The sequence below is a fragment of the Vitis riparia genome, chromosome 15 (assembly GCF_004353265.1).
Source record: "Vitis riparia cultivar Riparia Gloire de Montpellier isolate 1030 chromosome 15, EGFV_Vit.rip_1.0, whole genome shotgun sequence".
In the NCBI taxonomy this organism is placed as follows: domain Eukaryota; kingdom Viridiplantae; phylum Streptophyta; class Magnoliopsida; order Vitales; family Vitaceae; genus Vitis; species Vitis riparia.
Genome location: NC_048445.1, coordinates 17,920,714 through 17,945,455, shown reverse-complemented (window position 1 = coordinate 17,945,455; position 24,742 = coordinate 17,920,714). Strand labels below are relative to the sequence as shown.

The following is a 24,742-nucleotide window of genomic DNA, read 5'->3' as shown; positions in this document are numbered from 1 at the left end:
TCGATCCACCCCTGCACCTGGATCAATCCAGAAACAGGGGAATGAAAGCTTTGCACCAAAAACCATTTCTCCCAACTTTCTAACACATTTAAAGATTAAAAACCGGGTTGATTCACATCCAATCACCACACACTTGGCTACATACCTTAGCCTCTTAGCAAAGTTTTAGTCTTCAAAGTCAAGTAGTCTGAATAGGAATTTGAAAGTCGAGTTAGGGGACACTTAGGAATTTTGTCCGAAATTGCCAACCTAGCTAAACATTCACAATGTGCCTTGGTAGTAGGAGGAAATTAATACTTCCTACCTTGACTTTCACTTTCTCAATGAAATAGAGGATGGTATCCATTATCAAAATCACAAAAGACCATCATCCCTCCTAAAACATGCAATTATTTACTATGAATATATTTGCTGGTTAAATATAACTTTTTACCATAGAAATTTTCTTGCCAAAAAATTGTGAAATTAATGCTTTAAGAACAACAAATTTGAAAAGACACAACTAAAAACTATGGGACAACTTGATAACAAGATTAGCAAGATAATTAGGGTGATAACCTAGCTAAAAAGTGATTTAATGGTGAATTAAGGTAATGATAAGATTTTTCTCTCAAAAGAGCTACCTACTTCAACAGTATGAGAAGCTAGTAGTTTGTATAGCTACTCGATTGATTGTGTAGCGAAAATTTTCAACCAACCTTTCTACCTTATAATGGCTCTGGTGGAAGCTATTTCTCATCTCAAGATTCATCCAAAATAGGACTGGAACAAGTGTGAAGAGAGGGCTATTTTAAGACACTTAGGATGTGAGTTAAAGGATAACCGGTAGGAAATAAAGATGAGTCAGTTGCTAGCTCGAAGTTATACCTTTTTAATAAGTAGTCTAAAACACGTAAGAGAAAAATTGAAAAACAAAAAGAGAATGCACAAAAATTCTTTTTTTTCATTTAAAATTTAGAGCTACAGTTGAAAAAGAAATAAAACTAGAAGAGTTGAAAGTCGAAGAACAATCAATTCACTTGATAGGTAGAGAAGTTGTTATTTTAAAATTCTATTTTCAAATGATAACCTTTTTACTATGTATGTTATTGGAATAGTTAATATGTTGATTTATTCATTTTTAAGAAAATTATGGTCGATCATGTATTATGATTGAAAAGAAGTGATATTGACCTACATATGCTAAAACTTGTTATTCATGGTTAAGATATGTTTCATGTTGAGATATAAATTGTTATATATGGAACTAACCCTAATTTTCAACATGAGCATTATGGAAAGGTGCCTTAGGCATTGAGTAATTGAGAAAAAGCACCAAGAAGAGTAGTTTTATAAAATAATAAAGGGAATTGATCCGTAGGTGAGTGTCCCTAAAAGAGGAAGGGTAAAATACCTAACATAAAAGTGTTAGAATAAAACTCTTAAAAGTTATGACATAATGTAACATTTGATTTCATTATATATTTATAAGATATAAGTTTCACTTTTTTATCCAATTAGCATTATAATATATTTCAGTATTTAAGCTTAATCATTAGTATTGTACATAACTTGAATACATTAAGAATTGTATAGAAGACTCAAGTTATGGGTTTCTTATAAGTTCATATGTTTGTTCATGGTTCATTCATAGATTTAGGTAATTCATTAGAAATTGTAGTTCATTACCTCCTAATTAATGGGATGACCTGTTTAAGTCATCAGGATGAGTTTCCCATGATGAGTGTACTAAGATGTATAGTTACACATTAAACAAAACCTACCAAGATTCATAGCAAAATGACTATCAAGTTGTCATGACTATTCCCAACTATTATGTTGTAAAATTCTTCAACTTTGAGAGAATATTTTTCTAGTGCTAAGGTCATCAATTATTTTGGCTTGTGCGTGAGATGTTGGGAGAAATGTGGTGAGAAATTTGATCTTTCAATTGATAGTCCATGCAACTCAATTCAATTAAACCTAATTATAATAACACTTTCCCACCATTAACTAGGAAATTTGTATATGTTGTGACTTAGTTGTTAACTCCACAAGCCAACTCACCTTTGGAAATAAATTCATCAACCAATTCATAGCCTTATCTGATTATCAAATTCAATAGCGGTTTTGAGGGTGAGTCTAGATATATACAACACTTCTAATAGTCCCACCCAACAATGATCATCCATTATGCTCTATTATTCAAGTTTAATGAGTCGGGTTAATCTTTATCTTTCTCTAGAATTGACCATCAAAAACTAATGTTGCATGCCCTCAAGTTTGCTGCAAATACTCTTGAAGTAAGTGATTCAACTCAATATATCGGTAAACTTCTTGTCTTTGACAGAGGCGCAGAGTTGGTTGTTCTTGAGGCTACAAACTATGTGTCTATGACCCCCACAAATTCATTAGAAGCCTCCAGTAATTCGATTCTTAAGTAATGAAAATTGTAGCAAGAGAGAAACATATCTTGCTTTGAGAAATTTAGGATTCAAAGGTTATTCAGCACCAAAGGTAATTTCAAGTTTTGAGCTCAAATATTGCAGTAAACTTGGGAAGTTAAATACTTGAATAAAGCTTAGGGGTAGTGCTAGACAATTTTGAGAATGAATTTAAGTAGGAAAAGGTAGCATGTTAGCAAACTAGAGGCATGCATTGTTTTTGAAATCTTTCACAATGTAAATTGATTTTGGAAGTTCACTTCTATATGGGTTTACAAGTAAAATTAATAACCTCACTACAACAAATTTTACATTTTGCTACCATATTTTTAGGCACAAATAAATTTTTCTGAAAAAAAATAAGATTTTTACAACAAATTTTATTTTTATGGCAAAAATGATTTTTTTTTTTTTTAGAGATTAAATTTATACTCATGAAAAAACATTATATTTAACCTGTTCAAGTCCCCTCAGGGCCGTTAGAGGTTTACCCGGTTGTTAACTTCAAGGCCCCGTGGGATTAGTCGAGGTGTGCATAAGCTGGCCCAAACATCCACGGTTATAAAAAACAATATATATCAAATTTGTATTCATGATATAAAGTCACATTTGTGGCTAAAAAATAATCATGGGTGTAGTTACCCCCAAAGCATTAGCTTCTTCTAATCCAATTTCAGGATATAAGGCCACATATAAATCTCTTCTTCTTCCCCCTTCTTCTTCTTCTTCTTTTATTCTTTTTTTGAGAAATACAAAGATTTCTGTTACGTTTTGTTCTCACATGCATGTTCTCCATGATTATATAAACTTTCAATTTTTATTTTTATCTGGGGATTGGGAAGTGAAAAATATGAATTAGTCCCGGTTATGGTAGCTGTTTATGAATGTTTTGAGACCCTTTTTAAGTATGCAAGTGATGTAGAATATTCCAAGCTTGGTTGGGCAACTTCTTATCTTTTTCACACACCTATAACTTGTGGTTGTTTTATCTTCATGTTGGTTTGTGTTCAAGTTTCTCATCATATTTCGTCTCTATTTTCAGTTGCTTTGATGAAAATTGGGTTATGGCCAACAGGAAAGACGTAAAATTAAGAACAAATTACTTAGTTAAGGGCTAGATTTGTTAGGTGGTGTTTGTTTTTTTTTTACTTTTTTATTAAAGCAATTTATTTTCAGAATTTAGGTTGTTTGTTTTTCTACTTTTTCATAACTTATTATAAATTTTTTACTAAATAGAAAAAATCAAAATATGTAGTTTTTTCTAAATAGAAAAAATAACATATTGATTTTTCTTTACTTTTTAATATTTAATATAAATAAAATACTACAAAAACAAACAACATAATATTTAACACTATTAAACATTAAGGTTTTATTTAAAATTAATTAAAAAAACAAACACCACCTTAATATTGTTTTTCTTATTTTTGATATGTAGAGATGTTAAACAAATGACACAAAGATCAAATTGTTTAGGATTGAAATAAGATATATTTAGAATTTTAATTTGTTTTTCTAAAAATAAAGGGGCGAATTATGGTGATATTAAAAAAGTTTGACATTAAACACCAGAAGCATCCATCATTATTTGCAGATTTTCAGGACATCATTCATTCTTTCTTGTAGCATTATTCTGTCCAATTTTTTTTGCATATATAGGCAATACTCAAATGTTTTGGCCTTCTTCCTTTCCATCAATCCTCAGGACTTCAAGGTATGATTTTCCACCAAGTTCCCGTGAAAATAATTTCTTGACATAATCTGCAACCCCCACTCTTCTAAACAGTGCTGGAAACTCTGGAGTGATGAGGCTGGGCACTGGACCTATTTCTGCATCCATATGTGGGTTGTAAAACGTGGCAATAGACAGCCTCTCCTTAACTGAGTTGACAACTGCCCGATGCTCGATGCTTTTATAAATCCCATTGCTGAAAATCTGCAAAATCAGGGAGGAAAACAGAACATGAATCATTGAAATACAATGTTCTATTGATTTGAACATAAAATGACAGGTTCTTCAGTTACCTCCAGAATGTCTCCAATGTTGACAATAAAAGCATTAGGAATGGGTGTGATGGGAATCCACATCCCATCTTTCCTTATCTGCAGGCCTTCCACTTCATTGACTTGAAGGAGGATAGTGAGGCCAACCGAGTCCGAATGAGGGGTTAGGCCAATGACTTGCTCAGGTTGTGGACATGGAGGATAGTAGTTCATCCTCATTGCCTGTAACCCTTGTTCAAACAATTCTCTCATCTCATTAACTTCTATTTTTAGAGCTTTTTCCATGAAGCTAAGCATTGTCAGGGCAAGATTTCTCATTTCAACCACATAAACTTCCAAGGTATCTCTGCATGAAAGCAAGATAGCTGGCACTTCATTCAGTAGGAGGATAAGCAAACAGAAGCTCCATATATGCCTTTTGTCCTTGGTTAATCCCTTCTTTTTATTTAGAAGGCCAAACAAAACAAACAAAAAAATTTTGAAGGGTACTTAAAATTAATTGTTATATGTAATAATTAATTAAAGAGATTTTAATCTTTGATGCATCTGATATATGTTAATTTTACAAGTTTGCACATAATTCTTCAAAAGTATTTATACAATTTTTCTTCACTTGATATTTTACCCCAACAAGTACATGCAAAGAGAGAGAGAGAGAGAGAGAGAGAGAGAGAGAGAGAGAGAGAGAGAGAGAGAGAGAACCTGAATGGAAGAGGGAGTTTGGGAAATAAGTGGGGCTTCCTGAAGTGAGTTGGAAGTGTAGACATGAAAAATATGTCTCCCCAGTCAAGTTTCTGCTCCTCAGAAACAACGAAGGCCTGTCCAAATCCCTCCACCTCTCCGGGTTTTTGCCAAAACTTCTTTTTCTCCTCCAATGGAAGATTGAAGAATTCTTGTGTCTCTGCCTTTACTTTTTCAACCAATGAAGAGCTCACTCCATGATTTATCAACTGTAATCAATTGATATACTTACTTTGGTGGCAAAAAATTGTATGAATGTGTTTAAGGAAATTAAAAACTTAATTTCATTTCTATCCAAAATTACTTTGATTACTTGCAATGTGCTTTGACCAAATTTTATCTACTATAATGTGTTCTTAGAATTTAGATCATTTAGTGGTAAACAAACCAAAAAAAAAAAAAAAGCCAGTACGTCCATACAACCTTGTTTCTCTGATCTTTATAAGAAATTGGGCTTTTAATTTTAATATAAAAGTAAAACTTGTGAAAAGTTTCTCAAGTTTGTTTTTCACATTCAATTTCTAATTCCTTAACATTTTCCTATCAAAAATTATTCTATCTGTGCAAAGGAAATTTCATGGGGACATTTTTCTTTTTCTTCCTTTTGATGAAAGTAGGTTTCTTCTGTAAGGAATTGGTTCCTACAATAATAAAGATACAGATTTTGGTAGAGTCAGGGTCCTCAGATGAAATTGGGAATCTTTATGCAAAGATGAAACTTGTTTGCCATCTTCTCCAATGATTCACAGGGTATTTGTCAAACCACATGGATGGCAATGTCTTGTTTTCTGATTTTTCTTTTCACTTTCTTATTTTCTTCTTCCTAACTACCTATGCAACATAGGTACATTTTGTATAGAAACTTGACATATAAAATATAGGTGAAGATCGCCAATTGAAGTATATTTGAAGTCTGGAGAAAGTGCTAAAGGACTAAAGGACTACTTGCCTCTGCTAGCCTTAAAACCTGATACTTAGCTATTTTTAGACAATTCTTCCCTACTTCTAGACCCTTAACCTTTCACTTCATGACATGAAATCGTCAACGTTGCCGTCAAAAGCCTCACCATTGGAAGTCCTCACCATTCAGATGTGAGGATCAATGATGACCCTGTCACTATGGTAATTTCTTTATCTATCTATTTTTTTTCCATACTATGTCTTCTTTCATGGAAAAGCGAGGATTAAGGTTGAGTCAAGAGTTAGGATTTGTGTCCAACCGACCAATCTTGGTGGATATAATAATGGTGGTTAATGTACCCTTACCACCTAAAGTCTTCTAGTATCATAAATAAGGAGATAGTTTGCCATACTTTGCCTTTTCTTGTTGTGTCAAATTTTTTGGATTGTGAAGGTTGAATTACTATGGTTGCGCTTCACTCAAGATCCTGGGGGGGTTGAGATCCCTGGTGAGCTCATGGGGATCAAGTTGTTTGATGAGTTCATGGGGGTTAAAGGGGGTAGTGCCCCTTACAGAAATTTTTTATTGATGAGTTTGCTCCTATTATATATTTAATTTTTTATGTTTAAGGTTTTGTTTTTTCAGAGAGTGCAATTGTAATTGAGAGGTTTTTTTCGAAAGCTTCACTATTGCAAGGATAAAAATATCGGTTATTATGGATATTGATGTATTTTGATTTTACTGATATATTGGAGAAATATCGATTGATATTTTTTCACAAATGTTGGTGGAGCGAAAATTATTTAAAATTCATAGGAATGTTTGAAAAAAAACTCCAAAAAATGATCAAATAAGCAAGAATACATATTTTAAATTTATTTTGTAAGTGTAATTGATATAAATATGATCAAGAAGAAAAACATTGATAGATAGAGATATATCGATAGATTCGCTATTTGAATTTTAAGAATAATAAATATGAATTTTAAAAGTGTATAAAGTTAGAATTGAGATAAGAAATATTTGATTTTATTGAATAAAAACAATTTATACATAAATATAATATATATATATATATATATTCTTCTATCCCAGTTAGAACCACTAAGGAAGAGGAAGGTTCAAGCTCAGGAACTCCTAAGAACATTAAGCTAACAGGTGTTAGAAGTCACACCAACGTGACTAGACCATTTTACACTGAGGAAAATGAGTCTACTCATGAATCCCAACAGGATGAGTCCCCTGTGATGTCTCCTACCTATTCCCAGATGATTAACACAATAAGCCTAAGTGATGAGAACTTTGAGATCAACAAGGATCTCTTAAAAAAGGACTTCTACTCTGAAGTCAATAAGCAAATGAATGATTGGTTCTTTAGCACTATCCCTAAAGTCATTAGAGCCATTTACCAAGAAGAATTCTATGCCTACTTAGGACAACAAAAGAAAAATATTAAGTTTTGGATTTGGTTTGAACTCTTCAAACAAGAGGAATATCCAGATTATCAATATCCAGATTATCCTTATAAGTGTGTTAATAACACTAAGAGCACTGATAAAATTAAGTCTTTTGAATTTTCCAAGGAATTCCAGGAAAATACCCAAATTAACTAGGCTTTTGTTGATAGGATTAACCAGAAGATTAAGGATAATCTTGTTGACTGTCCAGCCTCATAAGAGAATCAATATGATTAAAGGTGATATTAGTTCAGAAAAAAAAGCTGATGAACTAATTAAGATGTTTGAGGAACCCCATAATCAAACTATTTCAAAAAATATTAACAATTTGGAAGCCTTTAAGACTAGGAATTACTATCCTAGACCTACCTTTCCTGACATGCAGTTTGAGAAAAGAAAGCAGTAGACTCAAGCCTCATACACTAGTGGTACTATCTATGAATGGAACATAGATGGTATGACCGAGTATAACATACTCACTAAGCTTCAAGAAATGACCATGGTAGGTACAGCCTATAAATTAAACAATAGACTGACAGATCATGCTGTAGCTCAGACCATTGTTGATGGGTTTACAGGTCAGCTTAAGGGTTGGTGGGATAATTATCTCACTTTTGATGATAGAAATAGTATCCTAAAGGCCTATAGAATTAATGAGAATAGTGAAGTTGTTAAGGACAAAGATGGCCAAGATATAGAGGATGCAGTGGCTACTCTAATCTACTCAATATCCAAGCACTTCATTGGAGATCCTGCAAAAATTAAGGATAAAACTGCAGATCTCCTAACCAACCTTAAGTGTCCCAAGCTTCATGATTTTAGGTGGTATAAGGAAGTCTTCCTAACCAAAGTCATGCTAAGATCAGATTGTAACCAGTCTTTTTGGAAAGAAAAATTCATCTCAGGATTACCCAAGCTTTTCTCTGAGAGAATTAGGATTAAGATAAGGGAACAGTTTAATGGTCAAATCCCTTATAATAAGCTAACCTATGGTGAGATTATAAGCATTGTCACAGCTGAAAGGATTAAGTTGTGCAATGACTTCAAGCTTAAGCAACAAATGAAGAATGAACAAAAAATCTTCAAGAATGAATTTGGATCATTCTGTAGCCAATTTGGTTTCAACCAAAAGGAAACTATGCCTCCCTCTAAGCAAAAACCAAGCAGGAAGCCTAGCAAAGATAAGTTTTACCACAGTAAGAGAGGTACCTATGACAACTATAGGATGAATGATACTAAGCAGTCAAGACACGTCCAAAGAAGAGTCAACAAAGATACCTAAAAAAAGGTAGAAACCCCTTTAGATGTCAAACCAATTATCTGTTTTAAATGTGGCAAGGTTGGCCATTATAAAAAAGATTGTAGAGTTAAGCAAAAGATTAATAACTTAAGTGTCTCAGATGACCTAAAATATATGCTTTGTAAGGTAATTTTAAACTCCACAGATTCTGAATCAATGACCGATTCAAATAATGAAGATGACATTAATCAACTAGACAATAGTGGTGAAGTTTCTAGCCAATCTTCTAGTGACCAAGCAGAATGTATTAAGGGTAATTGTAATTGTCGTCCTAAAACTATAAATGTCATAAGCCAAGATCAAGAATTTATCCTAAATACTTTAAGGAAAGTTGAAGATGAAAAGACTAAGCAAAATCTTTATGAAGTTTTTAAGAAATTTGTTGTTAAGATAGAAGCTAAGAAGACTGTAAATCCTTATAACCTTAATGATATCTTAAACAGGTTTGAGAAATAGTCTCCCAAGGAAGTTAGCATTAAGGAACTTCATGATGAAGTTAGGCAATATAGAAAGGAGATTAAGGAGTTAAGACAATTCATAGGTTTAGGTCTCTCTGATCTCCAAGAACAAATCAATAGAATTGTCAACCAAGGAAACCTTATGGATATTCCAGAATCCTCTCATGTTAATGATAATGAGACAGATACTTTTTTGAATATTGTGAGTAGGGTTATCTTCTAGAGGTGGGAAGTCTCCCTTACTATAGTAGTCAAAGATAAATTTGTCTTTGATATTATTGCTTTGATTGATTCAGGAGCAGTTGAAATTTTCAAGAAGGTCTTGTACCTATTCCTTTATGCGAAGAGACTAGTCAGTCTCTATTTGGAGCCAATGGCAAAAGACTTGTCATTAAGTATAAATTAACAGATGTTCATATCCGTAACCATGACATCTGTATTAAGCAAACCTTTATCCTTGTTAAGGATCTTAAGGAAAAAGCCCTCCTAGGAATACCCTTCTTAAGCTCTATTTATCCCTTATGGGTAGATAACCAAGGTATAAGAACAAAGCTTTTTGATAAGGAAATTCTTTTTGAATTTGCTAATCCTGTTGAAAACATCACTCCTTGTGATCAAGAAATTAATCTTGTTGGAATAGATGATCCACCTAAGATTTTAGGTACCCAATTCATTCATAATCGCATTATAAATGATATTTTAAGCATTCCTTTATGCATTTCAAAATTTCAAACTGATATTTTGAACCAAGGATTTTTAAAAGTTGTTTTCACATCTGAGAAAATAATTAAGTATATATCTTTTAAGTATAATTTAACTAATTGGATTATTTTAAACCCTAATTTTCAAATTAAGTTTATTAAAGAAGAAAGTTCCATTCCTAATTACTCAACTCGTGGAATTTGCAGGGTTCACGAGACCATAGCCCCTAAAAAGAATACCCAAGCTCCTAACCAGAAAACCCAATCCAGTCAAGCTCCTTCTCTCCATAAAATGCTATGGAGCCAACAAGTTGAAGAAGAAGAAGCAAGGCTTCATTCTTCTAACCCTATGCCTAACAAGATGATGACTTTATACTATGATCATTCTGATCCAGCTAATCCAGTCAAGGCCACCCAATACCCAGCCATTTCAGGATCTCAGACCTTCAAGCAAGTCACTAAGGCTAATACTTCTCAAAAGGAATTAGCATCAAGCTCTTCTTTTTCAAACAAGCAAATTATGGTGGCTGCCAACCCCACACCTCTTTCAACAAAATCAAGATATTGGCAAAATGATTTAAATCAACCTCTTTTGGTTATTGAAAGAGAATTTTTCTCTGAAAACCCTAGAGAGATTGTTGCAAAAGCTTTTCAAGAAAATTTTCATTATCCCTCCGGTGATATTTTAAAAACAAGAGAGTTTTATGAAGCAGTCCTTATACAAACTGGTTCTGTTAAACTTAAGCATAACGCTGATAAATTCAGCAATATGGGCTTGGCATTCTCCACTTGCCATATCTATAAGATTCTTACTATCAAGCAATGAAGTGGAAATCCTAATCTTTCAAGGGAATTTTCTGAACCATCAAAGCTAAGGTTTTTGAATTATTGGGACTATCAAAGAACATGGTTCAATGTTTTTCTGATCCAGAATAGGGACTTCCATCATTCATGGATGTTCTATTTTCCATCTAAGAATCAGTTTTCCTCTTTCCCATTTTGGTTCCACAGTTGGTGGACTTATTATGGTCCGACTATTAAGATTCTTCCTAAGCCCATCCTGGATGGCTTTGAGCTATTCAGCAATTCTTTTGTTATTCCTAGAGAACTTTCAGTTTTTCCCCTTTTACTATTCTTTTTTAGCAAATTTGGCTTTGCTTGGATAGTCCAGTGGGACTATATTATCATTGCAGATGAATCAGTAGTCTTTCAAATTCTGGGAATGACTTTTAAAACTAAATGGTGGGACGCCTTGAAAAATGATGCATCTATTGATGCAATTAAGTAGTATTTCCTCATGAACCCCACACAAGTCTCAGCCAGTTATGATATGTCTCAATTTCTCCTCAAAAAGCAACAGCTACAAGCCATGCTCGCAGCAGCTAAGACTCCTCAAGATTTCCAGAAAATCCTTGAAGAAGGAAGCTCAAGCTTCTCCCAAGAAAATTCTTATGCAAAATCTGATGATTCAACAAGCTACCTTCCAGACAATGGTGACGACTGTGAAGGAATCCTTTCTCCAATAAGAATATCCAAGTAATCATCAGCCTTATGTCTTCCTACCATCAAGAATATTTTACAGCTTTGCAGTTTCAGCACCAAAAGCAGCAAGCATGTGACTACACAGTATAAAGCAGCCTGTCATAAGTCTTCTCAGCCGAAAGTGGGTTTTTCGGTGGAATTCGATGGGAAAGTGAATTTTACTATTCACTATTCACTATTCATGCACGAAATTACTATTCATGACAGTTAGTCAAAAAGTAAACAATGCTTTGTCCCCTCTTTTTGGCTATTTAAGGAGGCTTGATCCTCATTTGTAAGCACCTAGAATTTTAGATCTGAGATTTTCCATTTTCTCTCCCAAGCTTATGCTCTCCCCTCTCTCTTCTTTCTCTCTCAACATGTAAGTCTTTCAAGCCCCAAGCTTTCTTCAAAGTTTTCCTCCCATTGTAAGATATTTCTCCTTATGTATCTATGTTTTAAGATTTACCTCCTATGATGGATGGTCTTTAAATTATGTAAATTTTCAATTTTATTTAAGTTTACCTCCTATCATGGATGGTTTGTTTTATGTTTCCAGTTTACCTCCTATCATGGATGGTTTTAAATTTATGAACTAAAAATTTGTGGTTCCTTCTCTTTTTAAATTTCTTTGGTTATTTATCTTGTTTGATTTCTAACCCTCTTCTTGGTTTTGAATCATGGATAATTCATGTTTTCTTCTCGATGGCTCTGATACCAACAACACCCAGGACAAGGTCATATGCAATGAAAACAGGAATTATGCCATGATTCAAAACAAAGAAGAGGCTTAGAAATTCAACAAGATAAATAACCAAAGAAATTTAAAAAGAGAAGGAACCACAAAATTTTTTAGTTCATAAATTTAAAACCATCCATGATAGGAAGTAAACTGGAAACATAAAACAAATCATCCATGATAGGAGGTAAATTAAATAAACTTGAAAATTTACATAATTTAAAGATCATCCATCATAGGAGGTAAATCTTAAAACATAGATACATAAGGAGAAATATCTTACAATGGGAGAAAAGCTTAGAAGAAACTTGGGGCTTGAAAGGCTTACATGTTGAGAGAGAAAGAAGAGAGAAAGGAGAGCATAAGCTTGGGAGAGAGAATGGAAAATTTCAGATCTAAAATTTTAGGTGCTTACAAATGAGGATCAAGCCTCCTTAAATAGCCAAAAAGATGGGACAAAGCACTGTTTGTTTTTTTACTAACTACCATGAATAGTAATCTCGTGCATGAATAGTGAACAGTGAAAAGAGAATAGTAAAATTCACTTTTCCACCGAATTCCACCGAAAAACCCACTTTCGACTGAGAAGACTATTGACAGGCTACTTTAGACTATGTAGTCACATGCTTGCTGCTTTTGGTGCTGAAATTGTAAAGCTGTAAAATATTCTTGATGGTAGGAAGACATAAGGTTGATGATTACTTGGATCTTCTTATTGGAGGAAGGATTCCTTCACATTCGTCACCATTGTCTGTAAGGTAGCTTCTTGAATCATCAAATTCTGCATAAGAATTTTCTTGGGAAAAGCTTGAGCTTCCTTCTTCAAGGATTTTCTGGAAATCTTGAGGGGTCTTAGCTACTGCGAGCATGGCTTGTAGCTGTTGCTTTTTTAGGAAAAACTGAGACATATTATCACTGGCTAAGACTTGTATGGGGTTCTTGAGGAAATACTGCTTAACTACATCAATAGATGCATCATTTTTCAAAGCGTCTCACAATTTAGTTTTAAAAGTCCTTCCCAGAGTTGGAAAGGCTGCTGATTCATCTGCAATGATAATATAGTCCCACTAGACTATCCAAGCAAGACCAAATTTGCTGAAAAAGAATAGTAAAAAGGGAAAAGTTGAAAGTTCTTTGGGGATAACAAAAGAACTGCTGAATAGCTCAAAGCCATCCAGGATGGGCTTAGGAAGAATCTTAATAGTCGGACCATAATAAGTCCACCAACTGTGGAACCAAAATAGGAAAAAGGAAAGCTGATTCTTAGATGGAAAATAGAACATCCATGAATGATGGAAGTCCCTATTTTGGATCAAAAAAGCATTGAACCATGTTCTCTGATAATCCCAATTATTAAAAAACCTTGGCTTTGATGGTTTAGAAAATTCCCTTGAAAGATTAGGATTTCCATCCCATTGCTTGACAGTAAGAATCTTATAGATATGGCAGGTGGAGAATGCCAAGCCCATATTGTTGAATTTATCAGGGTTATGCTTAATTTTAACAGAACCAGTTTCTATAAGGACTGCTTCATAAAACTCTCTTGTTTTTAAAATATTACCAGAGGGATAATGAAAATTTTCTTGAAAAGCTTTTGCATCAATCTCTCTGGGGTTTTTAGAGAAAAATTCTCTTTCAATAACCAAAAGAGGTTGATTTAAATCATTTTTCCAATATCTTGATTTTGTTGAAAGAGATGTGGGGTTGGCAGTCACCATAATTTGCTTGTTTGAAAAAAAGGAGTTTGATGCTAATTCCTTTTGAGAGAGATTAGCCTTAGTGACTTGCTTGAAGGTTTGAAACCCTGAAATGGCTGGGTATTGGGTGGCCTTGACTGGATTAGCTGGATCAGAATGATCATAGTACAAGGTCATCATCTTATTAGGCATAGGGTTAGAAGAATGAAGCCTTGCTTCTTCTTCTTCAACTTGTTGGCTCCATAGCATTTTATGGGGAGAAGGAGCTTGACTGGATTGGGTTTTCTGGTTAGGAGTTTGGGTAATCTTTTTAGGGGCCATGGTCTTGTGAACCCTGCAAATTCCACGAGTTGAGTGATTAGGAATGGAACTTTCTCCTTTAATAAACTTAATTTGAAAATTAGGGTTTAAAATAATCCAATAAGTTAAATTATACTTAAAAGCTATATACTTAATTGTTTTCTCAGATGTGAAAAGAACTTTTAAAAATCCTTAGTTCAAAATATCAGTTTCAAATTTTGAAATCATAAAGGAATGCTTAAAATATCATTTATAATGAGATTATGAATGAATTGTGTACCTAATATCTTAGGTGGATCATCTATTCCAACAAGATTAATTGCTTGATCACAAAGAGTGATGTTTTCAACAGGATTAGCAAATTCAAAAAGAATTTCCTTATCAAAAAGCTTTGTTCTTATACCTTGGTTATCTACCCATAAGGGATAAATAGAGCTTAAGAAGAGTATTCCTAGGAGGACCTTTTCCTTAAGATCCTTAACAAGAATAAAGGTTTGCTTAATACAGATGTCATGGTTACAGATATGAACATTTGTTAATTTATACTTAATGGCAAGTCTTTTTCCATTGGCTTCAAATAGAGACTGACTAGTCTCTTCGCATAAAGGAATAGGTACAAGACCTTCTTGAAGGCAATTTTAAGTTGCTCCTGAATCAATCAAAGCAATAATATCAAAGACAAATTTATCTTTGACTACTATAGTAAGGGAGACTTCCCCCCTCTGGAAGATAACCCTACTCACAGTATTCAAAAAAGTATCTATCTCATTATCATTAACATGAGAAGATTCTGGAATATCCATAAGGCTTCCTTGGTTGACAATTCTATTGATTTGTTCTTGGAGATCAGAGAGACTTAAACCTATGAATTGTCTTATCTCCTTAATCTCCTTTCTATACTGCCTAACTTCATCATGAAGTTCCTTAATGCTAACTTCCTTGTGAGATTGTTGGTCAAACCTATTTAAGATATCATTAAGGTTATAAGGATTTACAGTCTTCTTAGTTTCTATCTTAACAACAGATTTCTTAAAAACTTCATAAAGATTTTGCTTAGTCTTTTCATCTTCAACTTTCCTTAAAGTATCTAGGATAAATTCCTGATCTTGGCTTATGACATTTATAGTTTTAGGACGGCAATTACAATTACCCTTAATACATTCTGCTTGGTCACTAGAAGATTGGCTAGAAACTTCACCACTACTGTCTAGTTGAATAATGTCATCTTCATTATCTGAATCCGTCCTTGATTCAGAATCTGTGCAGTTTAACATTACCTTACAAAGCATATTTTTTAGGTCATCTGAGACACTTAAGTTATTAATCTTTTGCTTAACTCTACAATCTTTTTTATAATGGCCAACCTTGCCACATTTAAAATAGATAATTGGTTTGATATCTAAAGGGGATTCTACCTTTTTTTTAGTATCTTTGTTGACCCTTCTTTGGACGTGTCTTGACTGCTTAGTATCATTCATCCTATAGTTGTCATAGGTACCTCTCTTACTGTGGTAAAACTTATCTTTGCTAGGCTTCCTGCTTGGTTTTTGCTTAGAGGAAGGCATAGTTTCCTTTTGGCTGAAACCAAACTGGCTACAGAATGATCCAAATTCATTCTTGAAGATTTTTTGTTCATTCTTCATTTGTTGCTTAAGCTTGAAGTCATTGCACAACTTAATCCTTTCAACTGTGACAATGCTTATAATCTCACCATAGGTTAGCTTATCATAAGGGATTTGACCATTATACTGTTCCCTTATCTTAATCCTAATTCTCTCAGAGAAAAGCTTGGCTAATCCTGAGATGAATTTTTCTTTCCAAAAAGACTGGTTACAATTTGATCTTAGCATGACTTTGGTTAGGAAGACTTCCTTATACCACCTAAAATCATGAAGCTTGGATACTTAAGGTTGGTTAGGAAATCTGCAGTTTTATCCTTAATTTTTGCAGGATCTCCAATGAAGTGCTTGGATATTTAGTAGATTAGAGTAGCCACTGCATCCTCTATATCTTGGCCATCTTCGTCCTTAACAACTTCACTATTCTCATTAATCCTATAGGCTTTTTAGGATACTATTTCTATCATCAAAAGTGAGATAATTATCCCACCAACCCTTAAGCTGACCTGTAAACCCAGCAACAATGGTCTGAGCTACAGCATGATCTGGCAATCTATTGTTTAATTTATAGGTTGTACTTACCATGGTCATTTCTTGAAGCTTAGTGAGTATGTTATACTCGGTCATACCATCTATGTTCCATTCATAGATAGTACCACTGGTGTATGAGGCTTGAGTATACTGATTTCTTTCCTCAAACTGCATGTCAGGAAAGATAGGTCTAGGATAGTAATTCCTAGTCTTAAAGGTTTCCAAATTGTTAATATTTTTTGAAAGAGTTTGATTATGGGGTTCCTCAAACATCTTAATTAGTTCATCAACTTCTTTTTCTGAACTAATATCACCTTTAACCATATTGATTCTCTTATGAGGCTGGACAGTCAAAGGGGCAACAAGATTATCCTTAATCTTCTGGTTAATCCTATCAACAAAAGCCTAGTTAATTTGGGGATTTTCCTGGAATTCCTTGGAAAATTCAAAAGACTTAATTTTATCAGTGCTCTTAGTGTTATTAACACGCTTATAAGGATAATCTGGATATTCCTCTTGTTTGAAGAGTTCAAACCAAATCCAAAACTTAATATTTTTCTTTTGTTGTCCTAAGTAAGCATAGAATTCTTCTTGGTAAATGGCTCTAATGACTTTAGGGATAGTACTAAAGAACCAATCATTTATTTGCTTATTGACTTCAGAGTAGAAGTCCTTTTTTAAGAGATCCTTGTTGATCTCAAAGTCCTCATCACTTAGGCTTATTGTGTTAATCATCTGGGAATAGGTAGGAGACATCACAGGGACTCATCCTGTTGGGATTCCTGAGTAGACTCATTTTCCTCAGTGTAAAATGGTCTAGTCACGTTGGTGTGACTTCTAACACCTGTTAGCTTAATGTTCTTAGGAGTTCCTGAGCTCGAACCTTCCTCTTCTCTAGTGGTTCTAACTGGGATAGAAGAACTTGAAGCTCTAGAGGGTTCATAAACTGAAACTCTAAGACTGCTGGAATGTCTGAAAAAGTTAGAGAAAATCAGATCTCCTCCTCCATCAGGATATTGAACAATTTGTTTAATCCTTTCATATCTCTGTGCAATGGCTGGAACGGCATTAGCAAAATGTCAATTTTTAGGAAAATCAACACCTTTCCACAAGATCTTCTTGGGGATGATGAAATCTGACTTATCAAGCATATCTGAGTGAAAGTAAGTGGTCTCACCCTTAGGGCTGGTGCAAAGAGCCCTAAATCCAATGCTTGTGTTCATGCTCTTATAGGCAAACCTGGTTATGATTGAAACAGGATTGTTTCCTGGTTTGATCTTAAAGCCATGGGTCTTAATATGCAGGACAACAAAATCTAAGATGTCTGCATCTCTTATTCTAACTGTGAAGTTAGGATAACACTGGAAATAAATTGGGCCATCATTCAGTCTAGCTTGGACTGCGCCTATAATAGAATCTCGATATTCGAGATGTCTATTATCCCTTAAACACATGACAATAGAGGTGTTTAAGCCTAATCTTGTCAAAGGCTTAGCTGCTACTTGAATCATACCAAAGTGTATGAAATTATAGCCATTTTTCTTATGCTTTTCAATGGACCTGTTATCTAGAAGTCTTATGACTTGGTCGTCTTGTTCTAAGCTGACTGTCATTTCAGAGGTTTTGATGGTATAATCTATGAAAAACTTAAAGGTTCCTTTCTTATAAATTTCTTGATTAGACACCTTGGGTAACTTCCAATCATCTAAATCATTTTGGATCTTAAGATAATTGATCTTTTCACTGTTTACAACAGTATCTTGAGAATCACTGGATCTCCTAGACATGGTTCTGAAAATTGAACTCATTTTAGGGTTTTGATCTAGAGCCTAATAGCAGATTGACAAACCTTATGAGACGTCACCCCAACCCTCTTACAGCCTAACAAACGCCTATCCACGGCTAACAACGGCTCAACCGGCAGGGCTCGCGCTCCTAGGCACACTACTACCTATCCTAGGATAGCTCAAAACACCCAAAACAAACCCAACTTCTTTTCCCGATGGCTCTGATACCAACAACACCCAAGACAAGGTCATATGCAATGAAAACAAGAATTATGCCATGATTATATATATATATATATATATATATGACATTACAATAGTTTTTTATATCAAAATGAGGATCAATGTGGTTTTAGATGAAGGGAGTCCATCTCGTTGAAGATAATATTTATTTTAAAATTTTTAAAATATTTTTATTAAAACACGTTTTATTACATTTTAAATTAAATATTAAATTAATTTATATAAAATATTTTATTTGAGATTTAATTTCTAAAATTTTATTAAAAATATGTCGTAACAACTTTTTCTATTAACATTAATTTATTTAAATAATTAAAATTATTATTAATTTATTTTATCAAATAAATTTTAATTTATAAAGTATCACCATAAAAATCAAAATTTTGATTTAATCCAAATAAAAATGGATTCGGGCATCAAGAAGCCCTTTTCTAAATTTGCCCTCCACGAGAAAATCCCTAAAAAGGCCCTATTTTCCTCTGCCACTCTCAATCCTCGCAAGTACTAATCTAATCATGTTATTTATTTTTCTATTTTTTGCAACCCTCGTTTGATTCCCAAGAAAATCCATCCCCCATTCGATTTCCAGGAAAATTCATCCTCATTTGATTTCCGAGAAAATCCATGCAAAGCTCCCAATGAAAACCAAAAATTTTGCTTTTTTTTTTTGCTCCCTATGTCTTCTAGATCTGTTCTAGGGGTCTCTTTCTGTTTGTGCCATTGGATTTAAATTTCATGAACCCTAAATCCACGATTTTTTAGCCAGGCTGAAACACACAACCTTTGCCTACAAATCATGATCAGATTACCAAATAACATCTTATATTTAAAAAAAAAAAAAAATGGACAGATTTTGTATCCTTTGCGCAAGCTGAACTGGTAGGAAATATCAGAAAATTTCCCGAAAAATCGGTAAATACTGAAATATCAGCGATATTTTGGAAAAATTACCGAAATTTCCATCGACCGATAATCGGTGACGAATATTGTGTCCGAGCCGGCCAATAAGCGATATTTCAGAGAAATATCACCGAAATTTTTCGACATTTCAATCCTTGCATCATTATAACTCTTCTCATTCATTTTGATTAGTATATTGTTGAGTGTTAGTGTAGTCCGTGGATCACATTGATCGGCAAACTACGTTAAAAATCTTGTATTTTTCTTAATTTTCTACTCGTGTAACAAAATTTATGTGTGTTTTGTGTAATTTAGAATTGCTTTTCTCCTAAGATGTTTTAGGCCCTTGACTGATTTTTTTTTTAGGAAATGGTAGGTTTTGTAGTGTAAACTTAGCGAGGATGAGAAAGATGAGTGTGTCTCTACACATCTTATTAAATGATGTGTGTGTGAGTTGTAGTTCCTACTATTACAAATGAGATTAAGGAAGTGAATATGGATAGTGTTTACAAATCAACACCTACCAAAAATATGCATGGACAATGTCAATGAGTTTTTCCTTTCATGCCTACAAGATGGAGCTTCTATCCGGATGTCAATCTTGGAATGATGATCTAGAAATTGAAAGCACAATAGTGGTTTTATGAGGGAATTTGGGAGCTAATTGAAGGTGTGGACATGAGAAACCCATAGCAACTTCTTGGACACTTGATCATGAACAAAGTAAAAATATATGGCAATATGCTTCATGCAAGAATAAAACACTGGATTAGCACAAACATATGCGACCTCTATATTGTCAGAATAAATCATTGGATAGAGAATGAGCATTAAGTTCAATGAGTACGTTCTACACCTAATTGACTTCAGTTGCAATGGAGACGACAACTCGATATTCTACTTTGGTCAAGGATTGAGCCATAATTTTTTGTTTCTTAGAACTCAAACTAATCGGATTGGAAACAAGAGGTATAACATAGGCTAATGTGGAATTGTGATTATCAAAATTTCCCGCCTAATTGCGTTTGCAAAGGCATGGAAAGTGAGTGGTGAGAGCTTGCAAAGAAGGATGTCAAGAATTTTTTTCCTTTGAGATACTGAAGAACCGTTTTAACTACTAACCAATGATCAGTGGATGGGCAATGTATGAACTAAGAGAGCATGTTTATGGCAAAAGAAATATTTGGTCAAGCGATTGAGAGGAATTGCATAGATCCAATGACCTAATGGTATTTGGGGGGATCAATCAGAAATGCTCCATCATGCAATGTAAAGAATGCAATAGAAGAGAGCAAAGTTAAAACCTCATTTGCACCAAGCATATTATTTTTCTCAAGTCACGTATGTAAATGTCTAAGGGAGAAAAAGGCCAAATGATGTCAAAATAGCTTCAATTCCAAGGTACTATGCTAAAGGCCTTTTGAGTAAAAAAAGATGATGTAACAACAATAGATTTATTATTTTATAATATGATTCAAGTTCCTCAATTTCTCTATCCTATTCATGCATTATGCTCTTTGTGTATTCAAGCATGAAATCTCTTACATTGTACATGACTTTGGTGCATTATGAGTTGCATAGAGATCCAAGTCATATGTTCCATGCAAGTAAACAATGTACCTATAATTGGTTCATGGACTTAGGCAATCCATTTGAAATTATAGTGCATTACCTTCTAATTGGAGAAATGACTTGTCTTGGTCATCAAAATGAGTCTCCTATGATAAATGCACTAGTATATATGATTACACATTAAACAAAACCTATGATAAATTGGTTCATTCATTGAAAACTAATAGGCAAAGGCACGCTTGATATTGGAAAGGCTTGACTTTATGGATTAAAAGGTTCCTTCCTTACTTCCTTGAAAGGTGTAGGAAACTTCTTAGCAGTATTTCTCTACCTTTGTAAAAGTTCTTTTTCTCGACCTTAAAGAAATTAGAAGAAAACTTCCTATAGAAAGCTTCTTCTTAGTTAGGATCCACATCGCAACCTTCTAAGGCATTAGACCCAAGAAAGAATTTATTGTTTTGTTGGTTAAGAATCTTTTACCTACCTAATTGGAATTCTCCCAATGATAAGAACTTGAGGAAGCCTAGTGTAGCAAAAAGGATGATAAAAAGGAAGGAAATCCAATGTGCACCAATTTGAATGACGGTAACAACCCTCTTATAGCTATATATGATGAGAAAGATGAACAAACTAGTTACCCTAAATATCTAAAACACAAAGGCATAGTTAGAATCCAATGAAGAGAGAACAAATCACATTGAAAATTTACAAAGCAAAAGGAGGTAATGAGGTGATGACCACTTCTATCACCTTTCACCTATGATTCACAAAGGAATGCATCATCATTTGCCAACCCTTCTAGGTGACAAGAGACTAAGAGGTGGCTACATTGCTCCTAGTTCTTGATGGAGTCCAAGATCTCATAAATGAGACTCTTTGAGTACTACGAAAATTCATCTTGACTTAGGAAAAGGAACCCAAGCTCCCTCATCCGATATTGGGATGTTTCGATCATGTTTAACAAAACTAACCCCATGAGAACCCTCATGGAGTCAGGATGGAATTTATAGGGAGAGATCCCCATATGGGATTTCTTGTTAAAAATGTTACAATAAAGGTGTTATTGACATCCAAAGGCTCCCTTAAATGTTTTTCTACATCCCAAAAATGGGAAAATATGGGGAAAAATATGGATCAAAAGGGGTGTGACACATAGTAGCAAAAGCAGGCAACCCATGCAAGAAAAAAGGAGGCATCTCTCAAGCTGGGATCAAGAAGTCCATATTACCTCTAACCAAAAGAAAAGACCAGAGGGAAAACACAGTTAATCATGACGGCTGCTTCAAATGCATGACCAAATCAATTGAGGTCACATTTTTAGCATCCAACGTAAGGATCATCCACCTATAAATGGCATTAATTAACTTAATAGCCCCTTGTTGTCCGTTGTTTATTGCCCGATAGCATCCACCCATCTCAAATTTTTCACCAACCTCTTCATTGGTGTTTTCCATTGTTTTTATTGCCTGATAGCATCTGCCCTTCTCAGTTTTTTCACCAACCTGTTCATCACAGTATCCCTGACCCCCATCAATTGAAGACCCACTGATTGCTTTGTCTTTTTCATTTCAGGAAATCCCCAGTTTGATTACATGAAGACTAAGGTACAAAAAGATAGGGATTAAGAAAGGAGATACGATTATTGAATTAAATCTTTTTTATATGATGCTTTGAAAAAAAAAAAAGTCCAACAAAATATCAGGAATGTCAAATTTTGCACATGATCAGTAACAAATTTGATAATATTACTAAAGAAATTTAAATACCAAGTTTCACAAAAAAATATAAATAAACAAATACTATAGAGGGAGGGAAAAGAATTAAAGACATGTACCTGAAAGAAGCCCCATTCTTGGCAGGCACGGTGGAGCTTCTCCAATTCTGAATGGGTGAAATCTGCAGACAGTAAACGGTGGAGATCGATGATGGGAACATGGGGCATAGAATCAGTAGCGTTGGATAAGACTGGAGAGTCTTGTTCAGGACGCACGTATCGATGTGGGACTGCTGTTAGAGGCTCCTTCACCAGCTCCTGAACACAAGGCACCAGCAGAGAGCTTCCAAGGCTTGACAGTCCTGACTCCATAGCTGTCGGCAAGAGATAATGATATTGTCTATCCCTGAAACAAAGGATCTGTTATAGTCTTATAGACTGAGACGAAGCCAAATATGATGATGTTTTTCAATTTTCAAAAATGAAAAGTAGTCAACATATCGATTTCTTTTTTTTCAACCATCTTTAATTATTACGATGCATCCAAAGTCGCTGCCAAGCCGGCTACCCACTACGCTTAATATATATTTTTGTGGAATCAGACAAAAAGGTGTGGGCTTTGCTACGTATAAAAAAATAAAATGAGTGTGAGCTTAATATATAATTTCTCTTTACCTCAGTTGTCCACGTGGCAAAGCATTTTTTTTACCAATATTTTGAAGAAAAAAAAAAACCTCCATAAGTGAGGAGGATTGTTTTCTTGGACTTTTAGAGCCACTTGGTAGGAACTTAAGCCACCACATCACAGTAATCTAGCAAGTTCAACCCCATTAGGAAATAGATGGATTTTTGTAGCTGGCCATTTAATTTTAGAAATAATTAATTAAAATGGATGAAATATTTTTTATATTTGTGAATTTATCCATTTCTATATTTTTATATGAAGAATAGTCTATGTCATTAATTATTTTAAGTATTTACTGTATATTTTAAAAAAATGTTATTTTTACAAAAAAATAGTAAAGATATTTTTATCAAAATGGGATCAGACAATAACAAAGGGTTAAATTTCCAATATTGGCTTTCTAATCATCCCTTTAATCAAATATCCCTTAATTTTATATGCTATTTCAAAAATTATGTAATTAGTAGATAATCATCATGATAAAAAGTCAAAATAAATTAGGTCTAAAACTAATGATTATCATACAAGAGTGGAATATACATGGAGTATACATGGAGCATCATTACAAGGAATTGACATAATTATAATCCCATAGGACTTTAAAACACATCAAACAAAATACAACCTCAACTAGCTTATAATATTAAAAGAAAAAACAACAAAAGAAATAAAGGGACACAATATTTAATGAGGTTCGATAACGATGTCTTACTATATCTTTGATAATGATGATTAATCCACCAACCTTCAAATCAAAATTACAAAATCGGTCAAGGGAGTTTACCTATATCTTTGACAATGATGATTAATCCACCAATCTTCAAATCAAAATTACAAAATCGATCAAGGGAGTTTTCTTTACGCAAAATTGGTTAAAAGCATTAAGTTTTGTGACTAAAATCATAAAGATATACTAAAGTCAATCTAATTACTTTGGCTAGGCTAAAGTCATTCAAACTAACTAACCAAAGGGCTTAGACTTATTTATAGAACCTCAAGCCTTGAAAAAAGCCAATTCAAAATCCTTATGGGAAAGGGACTCTTAACATATAAGAAATTACCAAATCATAATCCTTGTGAGACAAGGATCCTTAAAATATGTCAAACTTTTAGTGGAGCTAAAAACCATCACCTAATTACCTTTTTCATACTTATTCTTGAGTTCTATTCTCAACCTTGTCACCAGTAGTTTTGGAATAATTGAAATGGACAAAATTAACTTAAAAAGGACGTTAGTTTTGAATTCTAAGGGTAAAAGTTGGGCAAGTTAATCTAACTCAACTCAAACTTAACTTGACATTGGAATGGATGTGAGTAAAATTGTGTTTGTTTTTTGGCTAAATAGAAAAAACCAAAATATTTGATTTTTTCTATTCAGTTAAAAGTAATTCATTGACATCAACCAACATAATTAAACTAAATTTATTGATAACAAGTTCACTTTAGTTA

The 24,742-nt window shown here is 33.8% G+C and overlaps 1 protein-coding gene across 1 annotated transcript; it reads right to left on the bottom strand.

Annotated features, from left to right (window-relative positions):
- Positions 1-3,960: 3,960 nt before the first annotated feature.
- LOC117931523 (protein SRG1-like) lies at positions 3,961-23,036 on the bottom strand. Its single transcript, XM_034852488.1, has 4 exons — positions 22,729-23,036; positions 5,130-5,377; positions 4,449-4,773; positions 3,961-4,359 (listed from the first exon to the last, which is right to left on the bottom strand). Exons 1-4 carry the CDS (start codon positions 22,978-22,980, stop codon positions 4,090-4,092), a joined length of 1,095 nt encoding a protein of 364 aa, XP_034708379.1. The 5' UTR covers positions 22,981-23,036; the 3' UTR covers positions 3,961-4,089.
- Positions 23,037-24,742: the final 1,706 nt, after the last annotated feature.

Excerpts from the sequence above, each read along its gene's own strand:
- LOC117931523 (XM_034852488.1), bottom strand. The coding sequence starts at position 22,980 with ATGGAGTCAGGACTGTCAAGCCTTGGAAGCTCTCTGCTGGTGCCTTGT. Across the intron at positions 5,378-22,728 it reads AAGAATGGGGCTTCTTTCAG|TTGATAAATCATGGAGTGAG; the intron begins GTACATGTCTTT and ends AATTGATTACAG. Across the intron at positions 4,774-5,129 it reads AAACTCCCTCTTCCATTCAG|AGATACCTTGGAAGTTTATG; the intron begins GTTCTCTCTCTC and ends GCTTTCATGCAG.